This window comes from Hoplias malabaricus, chromosome 8 (assembly GCF_029633855.1).
Source record: "Hoplias malabaricus isolate fHopMal1 chromosome 8, fHopMal1.hap1, whole genome shotgun sequence".
NCBI classification, from domain to species: Eukaryota; Metazoa; Chordata; class Actinopteri; order Characiformes; family Erythrinidae; genus Hoplias; species Hoplias malabaricus.
This window is the reverse complement of record NC_089807.1, coordinates 11,904,532-11,922,161: the sequence shown is the minus strand read 5'-3', so window position 1 is coordinate 11,922,161 and position 17,630 is coordinate 11,904,532. Positions and strand designations below refer to the sequence as shown.

The 17,630-nt window shown below is 38.0% G+C and overlaps 2 protein-coding genes across 3 annotated transcripts; one reads left to right on the top strand and one right to left on the bottom strand.

Annotated features, from left to right (window-relative positions):
* Nucleotides 1-171: 171 nt before the first annotated feature.
* ddx43 (DEAD (Asp-Glu-Ala-Asp) box polypeptide 43) lies at nt 172-13,170 on the top strand. 2 transcript variants are annotated; one of them, XM_066679784.1, is made up of 17 exons: nt 172-574; nt 682-737; nt 2,311-2,437; nt 2,696-2,836; nt 3,584-3,665; nt 5,204-5,360; nt 6,514-6,632; nt 6,824-6,934; nt 7,093-7,234; nt 7,376-7,476; nt 7,778-7,865; nt 8,774-8,901; nt 9,550-9,659; nt 10,097-10,235; nt 10,790-10,877; nt 11,155-11,362; nt 12,632-13,170. In XM_066679784.1, the coding sequence occupies exons 1-16, from the start codon at nt 259-261 to the stop codon at nt 11,350-11,352; spliced, it is 2,103 nt and encodes a 700-aa protein (XP_066535881.1). In that variant the 5' UTR covers nt 172-258; the 3' UTR covers nt 11,353-11,362; nt 12,632-13,170. The 2 variants fall into 2 exon arrangements, with proteins under 2 accessions (XP_066535881.1, XP_066535880.1); XM_066679783.1 differs by lacking the exon at nt 12,632-13,170 and adding an exon at nt 11,950-12,425.
* Nucleotides 11,753-17,421, bottom strand: cgasa (cyclic GMP-AMP synthase a). Its single transcript, XM_066679212.1, has 5 exons — nt 16,894-17,421; nt 16,585-16,804; nt 13,437-13,697; nt 13,198-13,294; nt 11,753-12,888 (listed from the first exon to the last, which is right to left on the bottom strand). Exons 1-5 carry the CDS (start codon nt 17,419-17,421, stop codon nt 12,546-12,548), a joined length of 1,449 nt encoding a protein of 482 aa, XP_066535309.1. The 3' UTR covers nt 11,753-12,545.
* Nucleotides 17,422-17,630: the final 209 nt, after the last annotated feature.

Sequence of the window (17,630 nt, the reverse complement as noted above, 5' to 3'; positions counted from 1 at the left end):
ATTAACATGTAATTTTCCTTTCTGGTACTCAAAATAAAATTCACACGATGTTGAAGACAGTTTCTGTGTTGAACTGTAGCATAGTAAAACTGTACATATATATAAAATCGTAAAATATAAAAACAGCTGAAAAATCATCAACCAGGCCTCGCGATGTGGCCGTTAGTTACGTCAGCGGATATTGACGGTCGTCACTGGCAGTTACAAAAAGCGGGTTCAATTTAGTTTGCAGAAAACAGAAAAAACTGGTTTATAATCATGTCGGACTGGGAAGAAGAGTACGATGAGGACGGAGCGGCCATTTCGAGGCCTTCCTCTGTGGTGAAAGTGCAGACCTCGGAGTGGAGGCAGCCTTCGTTTGGAGACGGGGGTGCTGGATGTGAAGGGACTGAGTTTTTCGGTGTAAAACGTGGTGGGAAAGAGCCGCAGAGAGATTCACCTTGGAGAAACATAAGAGACCAACACGGAGAAGAGAACAGGGGTGAAAAGCAGAATTGGAGAGACTCGGACAGAGGGAGGGGGACCGGACCAGTGTCTCTCTCTGTTGAGACCTCCATGATCGGGAGAGTGATAGGTAGATAGATAGCCACCTTCCTTTAGCCTGATAACGACACTTTAGCGGTAGCTTTGAGTATTTGGTCTAACACCTGTTGCCTAATGTCTTCTTCTACACGGGAATAGGTCGAGGAGGAGTGAAAATACGAGAACTAGAGGAGACTACTGGAGCAAAAATAAAGGCAAGTTTATTTGGTTGTTCTATGACTTATTTTTATTTTGAACACTTTGGGCCTGCGAAGGGTAGATAGAGAGCTAGTGTAAATTTAGCGTGAACCAATATTAAACCCGTACTAAATATACATAACAGTATTTTAAGTGTTGTTACTTCTGAGAGAAAAGTGCTACCTTTAAAAAACCCTTTACACTTTTAAAATGGATATGGTCAGGAAGGTAGCTAGATACAACTCTTTCAGAATATTACTTACATAGATAGATAGCTATACCATGCTTAATTCAATCATTAATTTCAGTCTACATCTGGTGAAATGTCTTCACTTTTTGAACAAAAGCTAATTTGAAATATCCAATCATTGATTAATATCCTAAAACTATTCTCTGTTAGAACTGGATTAAAAAAATCCCCTTCATTAAATATATGCAGGTCTATAAATATGCAATTAATCCCTGCACTTTGCACTCAGCCATTTACCCACAGTTTGAAAGCCCTGCCCTGTAAGTAGGCAGGATTGGTTCCTCAAGTAAATGATGTAAGACATCTTGTCTGTTGTCTTCTAGCATAGAAACAAGACTATATGAACATGTTTATAATATGAACAACAAAACAAAAAAAATGTCTGACATCACGAGAATCTTCTGGATGAATAGGCCAAATTTGCACAGACCCACTCCACAATCTTGTAGTAATTCCTGTGGATTTAGAAAGGAATTTCATGAACGCTCCTCTAGGCGTAATGTGTGAGTGTCCATGAATTTTGTCTATGTTACAGATATGTAAATGTTTATAAATGATAGAAAGTGGAACAAATCCACTTGAATATTGTTGAATATTGGCATGGCAAAGAAGTCTAAGATGCATTGCTATACAGTTATGAGGGATAATGGACAAACAAGCCTGACATGCAGAACATTCTCATATATGGTTTGGAATATCAGTCAAACAACAGCATTTTTTTGAGATCAGTATTATTTTAAGTTAATATATTCAAATACATGTGACTTTGTGACATTTGTTTACACTGTTGCACACAGAGTAACAAATGAGGCCAATAAAAAAAACACCCCTCAGTACTTGTTCACATATTTGAGTGGGATCACTATGAATAATCCACAACTATTATTTAAATTTTGTTAATTAATTAATTCATTCATTAATTGTAAGCGCTTATCCAGTTCAGGGTCGCTGTTGGTCCAGAGCCTACCTGGAATCATTGGGCACAAGGCAGGAATACACCCTGGAGGGGGCGCCAGTCCCTCACAGGGCAACACAGACACACACACACATTCACTCACACACTCACACCTACGGACACTTTTGAGTCGCCAATCCACCTACCAACGTGTGTTTTTTTTGGACTGTGGGAGGAAACCAGAGCACCCGGAGGAAACCCACGCAGACACAGGGAGAACACAGCAAACGCCTCACAGACAGTCACCCGGAGCAGGAATCGAACCCACAACCTCCAGGCCCCTGGAGCTGTGTGACTGCAACACTACCTGCTGCACCACCGTGCCTATTTAAATTTTGTTTTATATTTATTTATTTATTTTTTTTATTTCCTATCACTTGAATAGATTAATCGTGGTGATTATGAAGGGGAGGTGCTCATATTTGGAAGCAGTGATGTTCAGCAGAAAGCCAAGGATATGATTGAAGAGTTGATATCAGGGAATGCATTCAGTCGGCCCTGGCTTCATAATGGTAGGAAGAATGGAAGGAAAGTTTTGACTTTGTAATTGCAATTATTTTCTAGAAATTTAGGTCCAGGTGAGTTTGGTTTTGTAGCAATAAATACTTTCTTTTGCCGAATGAACAGCCAGGAATTTTTTATTTTAAAAAATGTTAATAAATAGAGCAGTTTAACAAAGTTCTTTATTATTGTTGCTGCAGCATTAATAAAGGACAAAGTGGACACCTAAAATTTTGTATAGTCTTCAGGCTTGTTTTCTGATTTCACAGACAGTGAGAGTTCAGGAATGAAGAATGAGTCGTGCTGGTCAGCATCTGACTTGCAGGCTTCAGCTGCCCCCACTTCAGCACCCATAGACTGGACCGCCATTAGACAAAACAGGGAAAAATATGAGACTCTAAAATGGCACGGTAAGTTTAGTTGGAGCCTGTAGGAATGTGTAGTCTGTGAATAAAATAGACCATACATAATATACAAGTCTGTTATTCCCTTGAGGATTTTATCACCAGAGCCATTGTTGTAGATAATCATTTGTATAGAATTGTATCAGTTTAGAAAGAATCATTTAAAAATGTTCTCTTTTTTTTTTTTTGCTGCATGTTTGCTGCCTTTGTAACCTTGAAGAGTTTCTCTCGAATCACACCTGTGAAGAGGGTAGACATTTAGTATAATGGTGCTTGAAGGGGGGGCTGGTCATGGTTTTTGAAAGAAGAAGTGTGAATTTTGCAGGATAACACTGAAGGCCACAATCTAGAGTTGTTGCATGAGGGGAAAATCACAGATGTTTCACGTGCTGTGTTTTAGCAGAAGTAAAACTAATGAGTCAGAAGTCCAAGAGCGCAGAATCGGCCTCGCTCTCTCAGGGTTGCATGGACCTTCTCTCCCTAGTCACACAAACCGAATGCAGGTCAGCGTAGTTGTCTTTTATCTGACAAAGAAGATCTGGGCCATTATATTCATGGGATCGAGCCACGTTCATAATCAACATTAGTGTTAATAACCAACTGTTGTATAATATCAAATAGATTCATGAAAAGCTAACCGTTGATGCTCCTAGGAAGCATGAATACAGATTATTTCTATTATGACTTTTGTGTTCTCCTGTATGTGCTCTTGTGTAGGATACATAATAACAAAACTCTATTGTTTTTTTCCAGATCTTCCAGCTCTGAGGAAGAATTTCTACATTGAGGATGAGTCTGTGGCAAGGCGCAGTGCAGAGGAGGTCAGAGTATGGAGGTGAGTGTTGGTGATGTATGCTGTTTCAGACCAGCAGAGGGCCCTCTCTTTCCATGTGTACAAATACTGGAAAAGCAGTTTTGCTTTTTGAACTTGGAGCAAGATTGTTATAAGAAAATAGTTTAAACAGTTATGAGCGTATCTGTGGTTAGAAGAACACAGGTTTTGTTTCTGAATGTTCTTTAATGCCCCCAGAACACCAGATTTACTTTAATACAAAACCTGATTAGTCAAACCTGCTACTGAATAGTTACTACAAATATTACTTGACTGTCAGGATTATACTAGTTGGTAATGGTTTAACAAACACACTGATAGTTATGACATATAAAAGCACATATTATTAAAGGTAATTATATTTATTATATTTTTATGGGTTTTTTTTTTCTTGAGCAAATGAATCCTTACTGAAAAGTGAAGTTTGTTTACGCCATTTATGTAGGTTTACTCAGCACTATTTTTATGTCTGTTGAACTATAAGCTACAGATGTTTAAGTGCACTATGGTTTTGCAGCATACCCAGCAGAAGGCTCCCTTGAAATATATTTAAAAGAAGGACCTAAAGACAATTTTAATCAAATACACTTTTTGTAATATTCTGAGCATGTTTCCTCAAAATTTGTGGCTCTCCAGTAGGTCACATGCTTGAAACCTGTCTAGTGTGTTTCTGTAAATGAATTGGACAAAAAAATAGATCTCCAAGTGTTTAAAAGCATGACACTGCACATGTGCACTGTGCATGAAAGTAAGCACAAACCAAATGTGCTACAAAACTGAACTACTTGAATTACACATTACTTTCAGTGGTAATTCAAACAGTGAATAAAAATGTACAAACAAGTTAAAGGCAACTTCAGCCACATACAAACAGAAGTATTTTTCTTACCTTAAGACGCTGTGTTTCTGAACGTAAACAAATCAGAGAGGACAGCGTTTCCTCGCCATTGTAAATGTTGTCTTTAGGGTTGGGCGGTATTTATAATGTGTGTGTCAAATTTCTGTTCTGTCTTTAAATACAAGGCCATAAAGTTCATTCATGTGCATTTAAGAGAGCTACAGGGAGGGGGTGCTGTATGAGCTCACTGACTGTTGATGTCACACTATGAAAATGTTGTGGGGGGGGGGACACAAGTCCAATAGCTCACCACAGTGTGTGGGTTAAAAGAGAGAGAAATGAAGATGAAAACAGACAAAATACTCAGAAGACCCTTCCCTCGACTTTATGCTCACAGGTATGAGGCTTTATGCTTTAAATATGTTCGCTTTGAGCCTCAGTACACTGAAAAGTCATCTATGGTGTGCTAAACCACAAGTGCCTGTTAGCTGGGCAGCTATACTTCTAAACGGTGTAGAACCTGTTTTTGAACATTTGTTCCTCCAGCACCACTTGCATTTGCTCTCTCAGAAACAGGTTTTTATCGTTAAGTGTGTTGGTGTGCTCTGTGGGTCTGTGCTGAACTGATTTGCCCTGCGCCAAGATTTTAGGCTCCTGCAGTCCAGCTTGTACTTCTCATATTGCAGCTGTCTCTTCCTTGCAGAAAAGAGAATAACAGTATCTTTGTGGATGATCTGAAAGAGGAAGAGAGAAGAACAATTCCTAATCCTGTGTACACATTCGAAGAGGCTTTTGCTCACTATCCTGGAATAATGGAAAACATACACAGGGTGGGCTTTAAAAAGCCGACTCCCATTCAGGTACTGTGAATTTAATTTCACAAAGCACCATATTTTTTTATTTTTTTATGTGATTTACAAGAACATAATTTAATAATGAGTATTGCAATACATATACACAATAGTTTTGAATTTTTGTTGGTAGGTGTTGTCTAATAGATCAGTTTGGAATGGACGTCACAGTTCCGTCACTGGTAGCTGCGCGCGCATTGTGGTGGCAGTAAAACAGCATAAACAAGTGGAGTTAAACGGACAGTCTGGATTGATGAAAGCATCCAAAATTCTCACCTCTCCAGTGTCAAATTTCATATCAGGCAATGATTTTCACCACTAGCAAAATCAATTATATACTTAGTCATTGATCAACAACAAATTAGTGAAAGCAACAACCACAAAACTGGCATTCTCAACTATTTCATAATGGTAAATAAAATAGGCAGAACTGCAAAACACAAAAAGCCTTTGTCAAATCTTGTTGTTCAGAAAGCATCCGGATTAGCCATATTCCCATTTTCCTACACTTGACACAGCTGTGCTCACTGTGACTTTATGCCACCAATTAAGCTCCACCCACAAACCACATCATTTCTGTTTGCAAACAGAAATTGTTCTATACCTTGTTGAGTCCTATTATACTGGCAGTTGTGTTTGACTGATCAATGGTTGACTTCAAAAGTCAACAAGAAAACAGACTGGCGAGGGGATTTCCATTTTACTAGAAAATACGTTTTAGGGGAAGTCCAATGAGCAATGTCATAAACAAAAGCCAGCAGTAATTAGCTGCCTAGTGGGGACACTGTGTTTTGAGGTATTATTTGAATGTAGGTCTCTTTCACTGATCAGATCATATCAGTATTTGACAGATTTTAGTCAGGTATTCTAGCTGAATTAGTGTTTACCTGCTTTTTTTTTGTAATGCTATAACAGATTAACACAGTTAAAATATGGAAAAAGTTCAATGTAGATTATTAAAATAAACAATTGTATCCTAGAAATTCAGAATTTGAGAAACAGTAATGTTTTTGCTGTGCATTACTCATTAACTCACCATTTAGCAACAAGTTCAGCAATAAGTTGTGAGTGAACATTGAGTTAAAGCAGGGATCAAGGACATGTGCAACGCAAGAACATGATGCATAACAGTCTGTATTTCTGTAATTTATTTTCTGTGCAGTCCCAGGCGTGGCCGATAGTTCTTAAAGGTCTGGATCTCATTGGAATTGCCCAGACTGGCACTGGGAAGACCCTCTCCTATTTACTGCCCGGCTTCATCCATATGGACCAGCAGCCTGTGTAAGAGCATCCTTGGGTCTGCCTTAAGATTTATTTGAAATACATAGAGAGCAGTGATGTTTATTCTCTGAAAATGAAATGTTCTTGTAAGACAACTCTATGCAGCTTGTCTAGAGATTATTCAGGTTCAATGTGAATCTGAGTGAAGCCATAAAACATGGCAGTAACTATGTCCTATTTTTATTTTGCAGACCCAGAGACAAGCGTGGTGGCCCTGGAATGCTGGTCTTGACCCCAACTCGAGAACTGGCCCTTCAGATCGAAGCAGAATGCAACAAGTACAGCTACAAAGGTTTTAAAAGGTGCACATGTTGATCCTTTGCACCCTTGGTCCAGTGACATGTTTTGATGATTTTAAATTAAATATATATGGGGAACTGCTTACTTATGTTGACTAATAAAATCCACCATTAGCAGCAGATGCTGAATGTTTCCCTGACTGTGTTTGGTCTCCTTACAGTATCTGTGTTTATGGAGGTGGAGACAGACGAGCACAGATCAAGATGGTGACCAGTGGTGTTGACATAGTTATTGCAACGCCAGGAAGACTGAATGATTTGCAGATGAACGAGCTCATCAACCTACGCTCCGTCACATACCTGGTTCGTATGAGGCGAGGTAAAATGTCTCTCACATGACTGTAGCGGTGGAATGTAACCTACTATTCATAGGTTGTAATTCCAAAGGCCTCTGATACTTTTGTCTTGCTTTCATTTTTTTGTACTTCCTTTTGATGATGACAGGTATTGGATGAGGCAGATCGAATGTTAGATATGGGCTTTGAACCTCAAATCATGAAAATCATTCTGGACATCCGGCCTGACAGACAAACAGTTATGACCAGGTTGGACACTTCCTAAGGTTTTAGCATAGATCATTGGCACCTGAAAAACGACAGTAAATTTAAGTTATCTACAAAATAAACTTTATAGGACTAATATCTTGGTGCTTTTAAATAAAATGTATCGTTGTGGTTGTTATTATTATACAAATTAAGTTCAATCTTAGTATGATTAAGACTAAGCTAAAATTGACTCTGACATTTATTTATGTATTTATTTTTATTGCTCGTATTATTATTTCATTTATTGTGCTTTTACTATAATACCCTTTTTCCTCTCTTTTTTTCTCTCCACAATATGTAGTGCCACTTGGCCAGCAGGTGTGAGACGTTTGGCCAGATCCTACCTAAAAGACCCCATGATGGTGTATGTGGGCACTTTAGATCTGGCAGTAAGTTTGTAATTACTCAATAATTTAAATCTAGAAGTTTTAATACACTTTTTCTCATTGTTGTCAATCACTTTGTGGTACTTCACGTTTATACTGTTATTTCAAAGGTAGATTTAGGTTTGCAACTTGTTTTGTTTAAATATATTATTAAATATGACAGTAGTATGATGGCTGACATATATTCATGCATTAATACCAAAACTTTTCTTCACATTAAATTATTGCTGAAATCATATTAAGAACTGAGTTTCTTGTGAAGGAATACAAGAAAATGGCTGCTTACTCACCGTTTCTCATATCTTATTTAAAGTGTAGCTTTAAATATTAATATTGCATTCAAGTGATGTCCATTTTTAGATGTTTAAATCCGCTGCCAGAATTGGCAGCAGTAACTCTTAGAATGCAGTATCATCTGTAATTGGTTACAAATGATTAATCATTCTGCAGACCGTGGTGTACACCAGATATCTTGATATTAGTAAAGTGTGATCTCATGGGCCATTAGACAGAAGTGTCTGTGGAGTATGAAGACAAGTGTTACTGCTGTTCTTGAATGGATAGAGTAAGTCTATGGAGTATTTTAGGCTCAACATTATTATAAGGTGTGGTTACTCTGAGGAATCTCTAGGCATTCATAATACACATGTAATGAGCTTGAATAAAAGGATTTGAAAATCTTCACTGAATCTGGATTACAAAACAAGCATGCTTAAACATTTAATTTAATGCTTAACATATACTAATTAGGCGATTTTAAAATCATTCATTCGGGTCAAACTGGAAATGAAGACCACATGAGGGCATTCAGGTTAGGTTTAAAGTTTGCTGGATGAATTTAGAAGAATATTATAAATATTTTACCTCCATCTCTTTTTCTCGCTAACTATTCCCTCTGTGTTTTCTATTAGGCTGTAGACACGGTGCAGCAGACTGTTTTGTTTGTGCAGGAAGAAGAGAAGAAACAATATGTGTTTGACTTCATCCAAAAAATGGAACCTCAGGACAAGGTGTTAATATTCGTTGGGAAGAAGATTTTGTGAGTTTCTAGCCAGTGACATTTTAACATTTGCTTTCTTTTTCCTTGTATTTCGGTTGATAGATATTTGTTGCTTCTAGATGAAGTGAGAAAACTCAGGAAATGTTTTTACATCACTAATATCTGCCTTTTTCTGGCCAATCAGATTGTAACTCTTGTTTTGATTTGAAAAAGTGTCCTCCCAGCTCTGTATGTTTGCACAAGTCTGTTCTTAATCTGGTACTCCTCACATGCACCACGTGCCAGTGGAGGTTTGGGGAAATGACTTAATTTATTTGGAAAATGAAACTTATAGTTGCTCTTGGGAGGGGTTTCAGAAAACTGCCTGCACTGCAGCATTCACCTGCAAGACACATACTAATACAACATTCCACGTAAGTTGAGTTTGCTTTGAAAAGCCATACATATAAAGAGCTGGGTATGACAATAGAAAATGACAAACATTACTAATCGGAGATGCAGTCCAAGAAGGAAGGAATGCTAAAAGTAATTTATGACTGTTAGTACATTGTACAAGAACTGCATCATGTAAAAAGTATTTGCTATAGCAAAGGTGCATGTACAACTAAACAAAAAAAAATATATATAATTTAATTAGATGTTCTCTGTCACTGTACTTTCCCCCTATCTGGTTCATATTACTTGCAGGGCAGATGATTTGTCAAGTGATCTTTGTCTGCGAGGGATTGCAGTTCAGTCCTTGCATGGGGACAGAGAGCAGAGTGACCGTGAAGAGGCCCTACAGGACTTTAAAGATGGTATGCTCAGGACAGTATATGACCTGAAAAAAATAACAGTAATCAAACTTGTGTTGTAAAATTGTGCAGTGCATTAGCTCAGGAACGGAACTCTACCACACAGTGAGAAGTAGTTTTGCTCATTATGCTTTACCAACCTTTTAACAGTTAAAGAATATCATTTTTGGGCATAGTTATGCTTGTTAAAGCTCACTGACACACACCACAGCCACACACTGAGCAACAGGTAAATATTAAGGGAATCTTTTTGCTGACAATGCACTGACGTACTGTGGTGAAACTGGATGATACTCCAGATTATCAATTGCACAGAAATTTACAACCATACTGCACACACTGTGTAGTATGTCATAAGTAGCTGTATAATCAGTGAACAATTATTTTTACATATTAGTAAGAGATTGAGCAGTATATATTGCTGCATTTGCTCTGTGCAGGCCGTGTGCGTATCCTGGTGGCCACTGACCTGGCCTCTAGGGGACTAGATGTTCATGACATCACACATGTTTTCAACTATGACTTTCCAAGGAACATTGAGGAGTATGTTCATAGAGTTGGTCGGACAGGTCGTGCAGGGTGAGTACATCCCACTGCTTCCATATCCAACAGTTGGAGATTAAATATATGCATGTTTAACGGAAACATCCATGATTGTGTGGGAAATGCTGTTTCTCTGGTTTGTTTGCGTTCAGAAGCTCTGCGTCTTTTAAGATTGAACGGTTGAACACGTGGCTGAAATTTTCTGTTAGTTTTTATTACTATTTGAATTACCTCCGAAACTTAGTTGTTTAGTTTTGCAACACTTGTGGTCTGTCTACTTTTATGCAGTTAGCACTCTCCTGAATGTGGGATCTGTTCCACCTTAAGTGATCCAAAACAGCAAAAATAAGTCAATATTACCCACCTATGGAGCAGGAAAAGAGCAATGTCCTCATCTCAGTTTGTGCTTTTTAATATTTGAAGGTCACCAAATTGCCTGAGAGAGAGAAGGCCAGGCATTTTAGACATTACAGACACTGGGGCTTTGTAAAAACACATTAAACCAGTTTCAGGCATGCAAACACACTGGAGAGCAGCAATGGAGTTTTTTGAAAATTGCAAACATCACATTTTAATTGTTATAATCTCAGGCGGTCTGGGATGTCTATAACTCTGGTTACGAGGGGAGACAGGAAGATGGCTGCTGAGCTCATACATATTCTGGAGAGAGCTGGACAGGTACAGAACCCATCTTAAGTTTTGAATGAACAGTCTATGCCAGCGATTTTCAATTCTGGTCACAGAGCATTACTGTTTTACACATTTAAATTTTTTTGCCTTTCACACTATTGAACTAGAGCTTTTTTTTTATGAGGTCAAGTACAGTAGGTTGGTAAAAACTGGTAGAACATTTCACTGCACCTAAATAAAAAAATAAATTCTCAGACTCTATAAATCTTCTCTACTCTTCCCACTGTTTTAATAACGAACAGAAACTGCATCTACTATGTTGTAGGATGTACCGGAAGAACTGGTACTGATGGCAGAGCGCTATGAAAAACACCAGAGAGAGAAAGAGATGTTTCCTGCCAAGCCCAGAGGAGGGAGAGGTGGTGGTAGAAGAGGAGGTGGTGGTCAAGGAAGAGAGAGAAATTGTGGTGGGGGCTGGAGAGAAAAAGATGGCTTCAGAGGAGAAATGACGTGGCACATTTGAACTTCAAAAAGTAAGTTTATTAATTGACCACAAAAGCAACAATTAAGACAATACTCAGTTATCACTATACATGTTTTATTAAATTTATAATTCTGCAAGACTTTCATTAATCAAATTAAATCATTAAATCATACACACTTCCATCTCACTTCCCTCTGCGTGTGTGGAAAACATTTTGAAGTTCCATAAACCCAAATTTACTGATACAGCATTTACCGGAGATAAGATTTAACCTAAGGTCAGCTGCTTCTCCTGAATTATATGGCCTTAAAACTGTAATGAATTTTAATTACACCTACAACTTCCTCAACAGTTGCATTGTCTTTGTCTGTCTGTTTTTGACAACCATGAGAGTAAATACCTATTTTATTTAAACAGGCTTTATGATTTAGTTGTTTAAAAAAAAAAACAGATGTCAGTTAATAATTAAAAATGTTGACCTCCAATCTGGAATTTCTGCTATTTAAAGGACAGGTGTTTTTATTAATTAATCAATCAAAATATCAGACACAGTATGTGTAAAATGATTGCAATCAAATCTTTATTTCTACACCCAAAGAGTTGTGTACGTTATTATAATTTTTTTTTTTTTTGAAGAAGAAGCAGCTGAACATGTTCATCAGTCAACTGTCAAGTTCAACGTTTTTCTTTTCTTTTTTTTTCAAGAATAAATGTTTAGTGTAATTTTCATTGTTATTAATATTTACAATTAAGTGTTATGGATTTTAATGTTATTAAAATCCACAAATAAAAGGAGGACTCTTCTGGAACTGTGCAGTTGGTCTTTTCAAACGTTTACTAATTATACTTCTCGTTCACTCCTCGTGTGTGTGTGTATATACTGTTGAGCTTATTTTCTGAATTAAATATTTCATTTGTCTGATTTTACATTGGTATTTCTGGAATTCTAAACTAAAAAGTACAGTGTTGCTGTCCAAAGAAAAATTTCATGTCTAAAATAGTAACTTTACAGAAGAAAGAAATACCTTAATTTTTTAATGAAAGTCAATGTAAAAAGATTTTATTCCAAGTAATTCTGGAGCCTTGATATTGGTCCATTCTTCATGAAGTTTTTACATGATGTGAAGCAAAGCTGCTCTGTTCAAATGATGTAGTAAATCAAAAATAGATACATGTTTTTCTTTGGACAGTGACTGTTCTGGATGTGAATGTACACAACTCTGAGGTGAGGCTTACTCATCAAACAGGGGAAAGTTGTTGTTGCGTTGAAACTCGATGTGATTTGCCAGTAAGATGCAGGTTTTATTGTCTAATCCAGCAGACTTCAGCAGATTATGGGAGGGAATGAAGAAATTGGGCAGCTGGTATCTTCTCAGGTGCTCCTCAAAGTCGTGAAGTAGCTGCTGGAAGCAGTGGCTGAGTTGGTCTGTGGCCCATTCACTGTCCTCCACTCGAGAGGCACAAGAATGAAGTAGAGTGGTCTTGGCGTGATATGAGCACAGCTTAGCCGCCTCCTTTGGGTACTTCTCCTTTAACCTCTGCACCAGATACTTCAGCAGTTTCAGACACTGCTTCCTGGAAGTAACAGACAGCAGGCTGCTGAATGGCTTCTAAAACATTACATTTTAAGCACAAAAACAGACCCGACTGGCAAAAAGAACGTCTTAAAATGCTTAAACAGGCCAGAAAAGTCCATAAAATAGACGAAATGTACATGTTCTCATATGCAGGCTGCTCAGTTCCACTTTTACTGTGTTTCACTTGAGTTTTCTTGCATGTGGATTTTGTGCTTGGTAGAACACAACAGTAATATTGGTTATATATGGTTAATAAAGCCAAGTACATATTTGTAACGGTGTTTATAAAAAGAAAAAAGACCGTCACCTGCAGCATGTTGGACGGGTCTCACAGCAGGTCTTAGAGAGGCCATGGTTCTTCAGTATGAACTTCTCCACATGTGAAAAAGAGATACGCCATGCATCTGTAAAGGAGTTTTAGTTCATGAATTATGTTGTTCGTATTTGCCCCAGTATCTTAATTACACATATAGCAAGATAGTTGCCTAGTCTGTGTGTATGTATTCATTCACTTTACATATCTGATCTTTTCTGCTGTAGTCTTACCTTTGGCAATGACCCCATCGAGTTCTCTCTGTCCACTGCCCTCATACTTTGATACCAAATAATAGGGTTTACGCTTCTGTTCAGTTTTCACTGTTTTTCCGAGCCACTTATCAATTTTGAAGCCGTCCACTGTGAAGCTAGGCCAGCTGGAACTGTGCACCTCCAGCCCCAGGACAAAGTCCAGAGAGATGACCTTGTCCTGCATCACCTTTAGTGTCACAGCAGGGCAGCCTGGCTTCTTCCGCTCCACAGTGACTTCATCTGGAAAAGGACAGAGACAAGCATCAAACATAATGTATGTTATGAGGCAAAAACTGTGTATCACTGATTGACCAAAACGAACAAAAAATGTATGCAATGCATAATGTATGTATGGTATGCAGTGGCTAGTGGGTAGAAACATTGTTCAGAAACCCAAGTAGCACTGCTGTGAGATCTACTTAAACAGACGCAATACACATTAACACATCACTACCACGTTGGTGTAACTGCAGCGCTGTATATGATATACATTCAAAATAATACCGTCGTCACGCCATGTATACTACGGATATTCTGTGCGCTTGTACATCGCGATTTACGGTAGAAGGTGTACGCGTATGAGTTATCTCGCGAAAAAGCGCAGACAGAGGTTACAACAGAAATGGCTTCTAAAACATTACATTTAACCACAAAAACAGACACGACTGGCAAAAAGAACGTCTTAAACAGCCCAGAAAAGTCCATAAAACGAAATGTACATGTTCTCGTACCCAGTTCATGTGTTTTTATTGTAGGAATTTGGAGTAAAAGCAAAACAAATGTCATGAAAATTACGTGTGTACCTGAAACTTTGTCCTAAGTCTGCAGTAGAGTTATCTGTAACACTTTAAATTACAGCCTGCTAATTACTGGGTAAGTACAGAGTAAGTACCTGACAAGTAAGCTTCAAGATAAAATAAGTACTGTGCAAGTAAAACGTATGAAACTAGAAATAAGTGGTAATTACTATCTTACAATTTTGCAAATAAAGCACAGCGTAAGCACATATATTAAATAAGCCATAAGATAAGTAAAACTGTACTAAATAAAGTGTATGATACTAGAAATATTTGGTAATTACTGAATATCTTACAAAGGCATGTAGTGCTATCGCTACGTTCCAAATCCATTTTACTTCTAAGCATAAATATAGATTATAAAACTGAATTAAAAGCACAACTATTTATGCAAGTGACACTGTCATTTTTTATAAATAAGAAATGCAGCTGTTATTTTTAATTCACTGTATTTCTGAATGTAGTAACAGAGCCATATAGAATATGGAAGAAAACACTGATGCATATTCCCTGCCGTACCAATGTGAGCAGAAGAGAATCACCCATTTCATCAGTAGTCAGCTCTGTACATATAATGTCTTAATACATATCGGTTAAACAGTGTAAAACATCAATATATAAAAAAAAGTATAAGATGATGATTATTTTGGTTAATCACATGCTAAACCTAATAAGTACAAAGCACCATGAAACTCTGCTAGCGCCTGTAATGAAAGTAGCTGACCATGTCCTTCCCTGTATGTGCACTGTAAATAATTTAAAAAGGATCTACAATTACATTCAGAAACACAGTGAATTTAAAACAGTAGTTGCATTCCTTATTCATAGAAAATGACAGTAATAGTCACATGCATAAACTGTCATACTTTTGATTAAATTTTGTAATCTATAATTATGCTTAGAAGTAAAATGGATTTGGAGAATTGTTACGTGCCTTATTTGTAAAACGTTTGTAAAATACTCAGTAATAACCACATATTTCTAGTATCATACCCTTTACTTACTCTGTACTTATCTTACAGTTTACTAAACAGGTACTTACCCAGTAATTAGCGGGCTGTAATTTAGTGTTACTGAGTTATCTGGTAATAATTTGATTTATTCCTTTTAATGGCATTATAAATTCTGCCATATGTATGGAATTGTACTGTCATTGTCGGGAACACTCAATTACTATTACTCTATGCTCCTGGAGTGAATATACTTTAATGTGGTACTCTCTGTACCTGAGTAGATATTCTTCAAGAATGCTGTAAATTTCTCTGGTAAAGGTTTGTTTTAAACTCGTGACAGCATTCAGGATTCTACCATTTACACAAATAATCCATAATTTTCAGGACATTGGAAATGCTATTGCTCCCAATTCCAACAGCAAAAGCACATTGGTACCTGAGAACATGTTCTTTAAGACTACAGTACAGCTATCTGATAAATTTTGATTTAACCCTTTAATAGCATTTAAAGTTATGCAATGTATAAAATTACATAGTAATTCTCATTAAATTTGATTTGCTATTACTCTAAATTCCTACAATATAAACTATACCCTGGGTACCTGACACACATGTTCATTAAGGCAGTAGAGAAGTGGTTTGATTTAACCCTGTAAGAGCACTATATTTGTATAATTTTGCCGTATATGGAAACTGAATATTTTTGCAGAGGTTTGAAGTAATATTACTCCAAATAAATTCAGCAAAAATGTATGCATATTATACCCCGTGTATGAGCCGTGTAGTTCTTCAAAGCAGCAAGGGAGTGGTCTGGTAAGATTTTGATTTAACCCTTTTAATAGTAAACACTAAACACGTTGCCAAATATGGAAATAAACATTTTTAACTAAATTTGAAAAGATATTGCTCCAAATTTCTACAGTAACAACACATGGCAATTATACCCAGTGTATTTGAGGATATGTTCTTCAAGACTACAGTGGAGTTTCTTGGTTAGAGTTTTAAATTTAATGACAAGTAACCTGTGAATTTGGTATATTTAATTGATTTTTCTGACCTGTTTAAGACGCTCTTTGTCAGTTGGGGCTGTTTTTCTGGTTAAACGTGGTGAATTATGTGGGTTACAGTTTTAGAATCAATTTATTTTGGAACTTCTCTGTTTGCGCATTTTCGCGAGTTTCCCCACACGCTTTTACACGTTCTACCGTAAACCGCGATGTAGACGCGCACTGTAAATATTTAGATAACGTGACCGTGGTGATTCGGCGAAGTGCAGATGGCGTGACCGCGGTTCCTTACCGTGGACGGCTCTGGTGTCCAGACTATTCAAAGATCTCATTAGCATGCGTTAATAAGAACTGGCCAATGGTCACTTACACGGCAGCTTGTTTGTAACTTCCTTCACTGATTCCCGGAATTCCTGCAGCATTTCACTCGCTCTGATGGTTTTGTCGTCGTTGAGAAATTTATCTAAGACATGTGTCTGATGGCGCTTCATTGCCACACTGTAGAAAGCCCCGTCGTCTCCAAAAGGCTGGATATCCACTCTCTCCACAGAAACAGCCATCATCACATCGAACTCATCAGAATCACAGATCTGCGGAAGAAACCACCTACAATTTTTTTTTTGACCCAAAACATCTCAAAGTTAAAGATCAGAACCCAAGCGTCTTAAAGTACACTTACTTTAACGTTTTCATAATGGCTCCCAGTCCTCAGGACCTTGATGTCTTTGCACCAGTGTAAGTTTTTGCTCACATGTCTGGTCACTGCCTCCTGGATGTCGTTGACGCACTTCGTTGCTTCGCTTCTGTGAATTTTCTTAATCTTCAGGTTCTCGAGGGTCTCCCGGAGTAGTTTATTTGGACTGTGCTCGAGGCTGCTGCTTTTCTTTGGTGGGTTTCTGAGTGCTCTTGTCTCTTCTGTACTGTTCTCAGTAGTAGACGCCAGCTGGTTCTGTGCGCCGGCGCAGGTGGGCTTGCTGGAAACGGGTGCTTGCGTATCTTTCTTTTTGCTCAGCGTCTTTTTCCTCTCTTTCGCCGGTGATTCATTCTCCGCACTCCCTCCACTTCTTTCCTCCGTCTTCCTGCAGCTCCTTAATTTTGTGGACCCCGGCTCCTTAGCTCCAGGACCCTTTTCTGGGGTCCCGTCAGCTGCAGGACCATCTCTTGGGGACTCCGCCGCGGTTTTTCTAGGTCTGCCTCTACCGGGCATAATGATTGAAGGACGTCTTCCCGCTCTTTCTGCGCTTATAAAGCTCAGTGACGTCAGAAATGGTTAAACCCATATTGGACTCGTCAACAAGAAGTGTCCTTTCACACCTTCCTGACTGGAATGATCAAGCCCCTCCCTTCATTGTCTTTTTAAGTTATTATAGATGAGGTGGAATGTTGTCGCCTGGTTTGGTCTGTAAAGTTTAAACA

Excerpts from the sequence above, each read along its gene's own strand:
- ddx43 (XM_066679784.1), top strand. The coding sequence starts at position 259 with ATGTCGGACTGGGAAGAAGAGTACGATGAGGACGGAGCGGCCATTTCG. Across the intron at positions 3,666-5,203 it reads GAGGAGGTCAGAGTATGGAG|AAAAGAGAATAACAGTATCT; the intron begins GTGAGTGTTGGT and ends TCTTCCTTGCAG. Across the intron at positions 10,236-10,789 it reads GGTCGGACAGGTCGTGCAGG|GCGGTCTGGGATGTCTATAA; the intron begins GTGAGTACATCC and ends TTATAATCTCAG.
- cgasa (XM_066679212.1), bottom strand. The coding sequence starts at position 17,421 with ATGCCCGGTAGAGGCAGACCTAGAAAAACCGCGGCGGAGTCCCCAAGA. Across the intron at positions 16,805-16,893 it reads GCCATTATGAAAACGTTAAA|ATCTGTGATTCTGATGAGTT; the intron begins GTAAGTGTACTT and ends TTTCTTCCGCAG. Across the intron at positions 12,889-13,197 it reads ACCCGTCCAACATGCTGCAG|GAAGCAGTGTCTGAAACTGC; the intron begins GTGACGGTCTTT and ends TGTTACTTCCAG.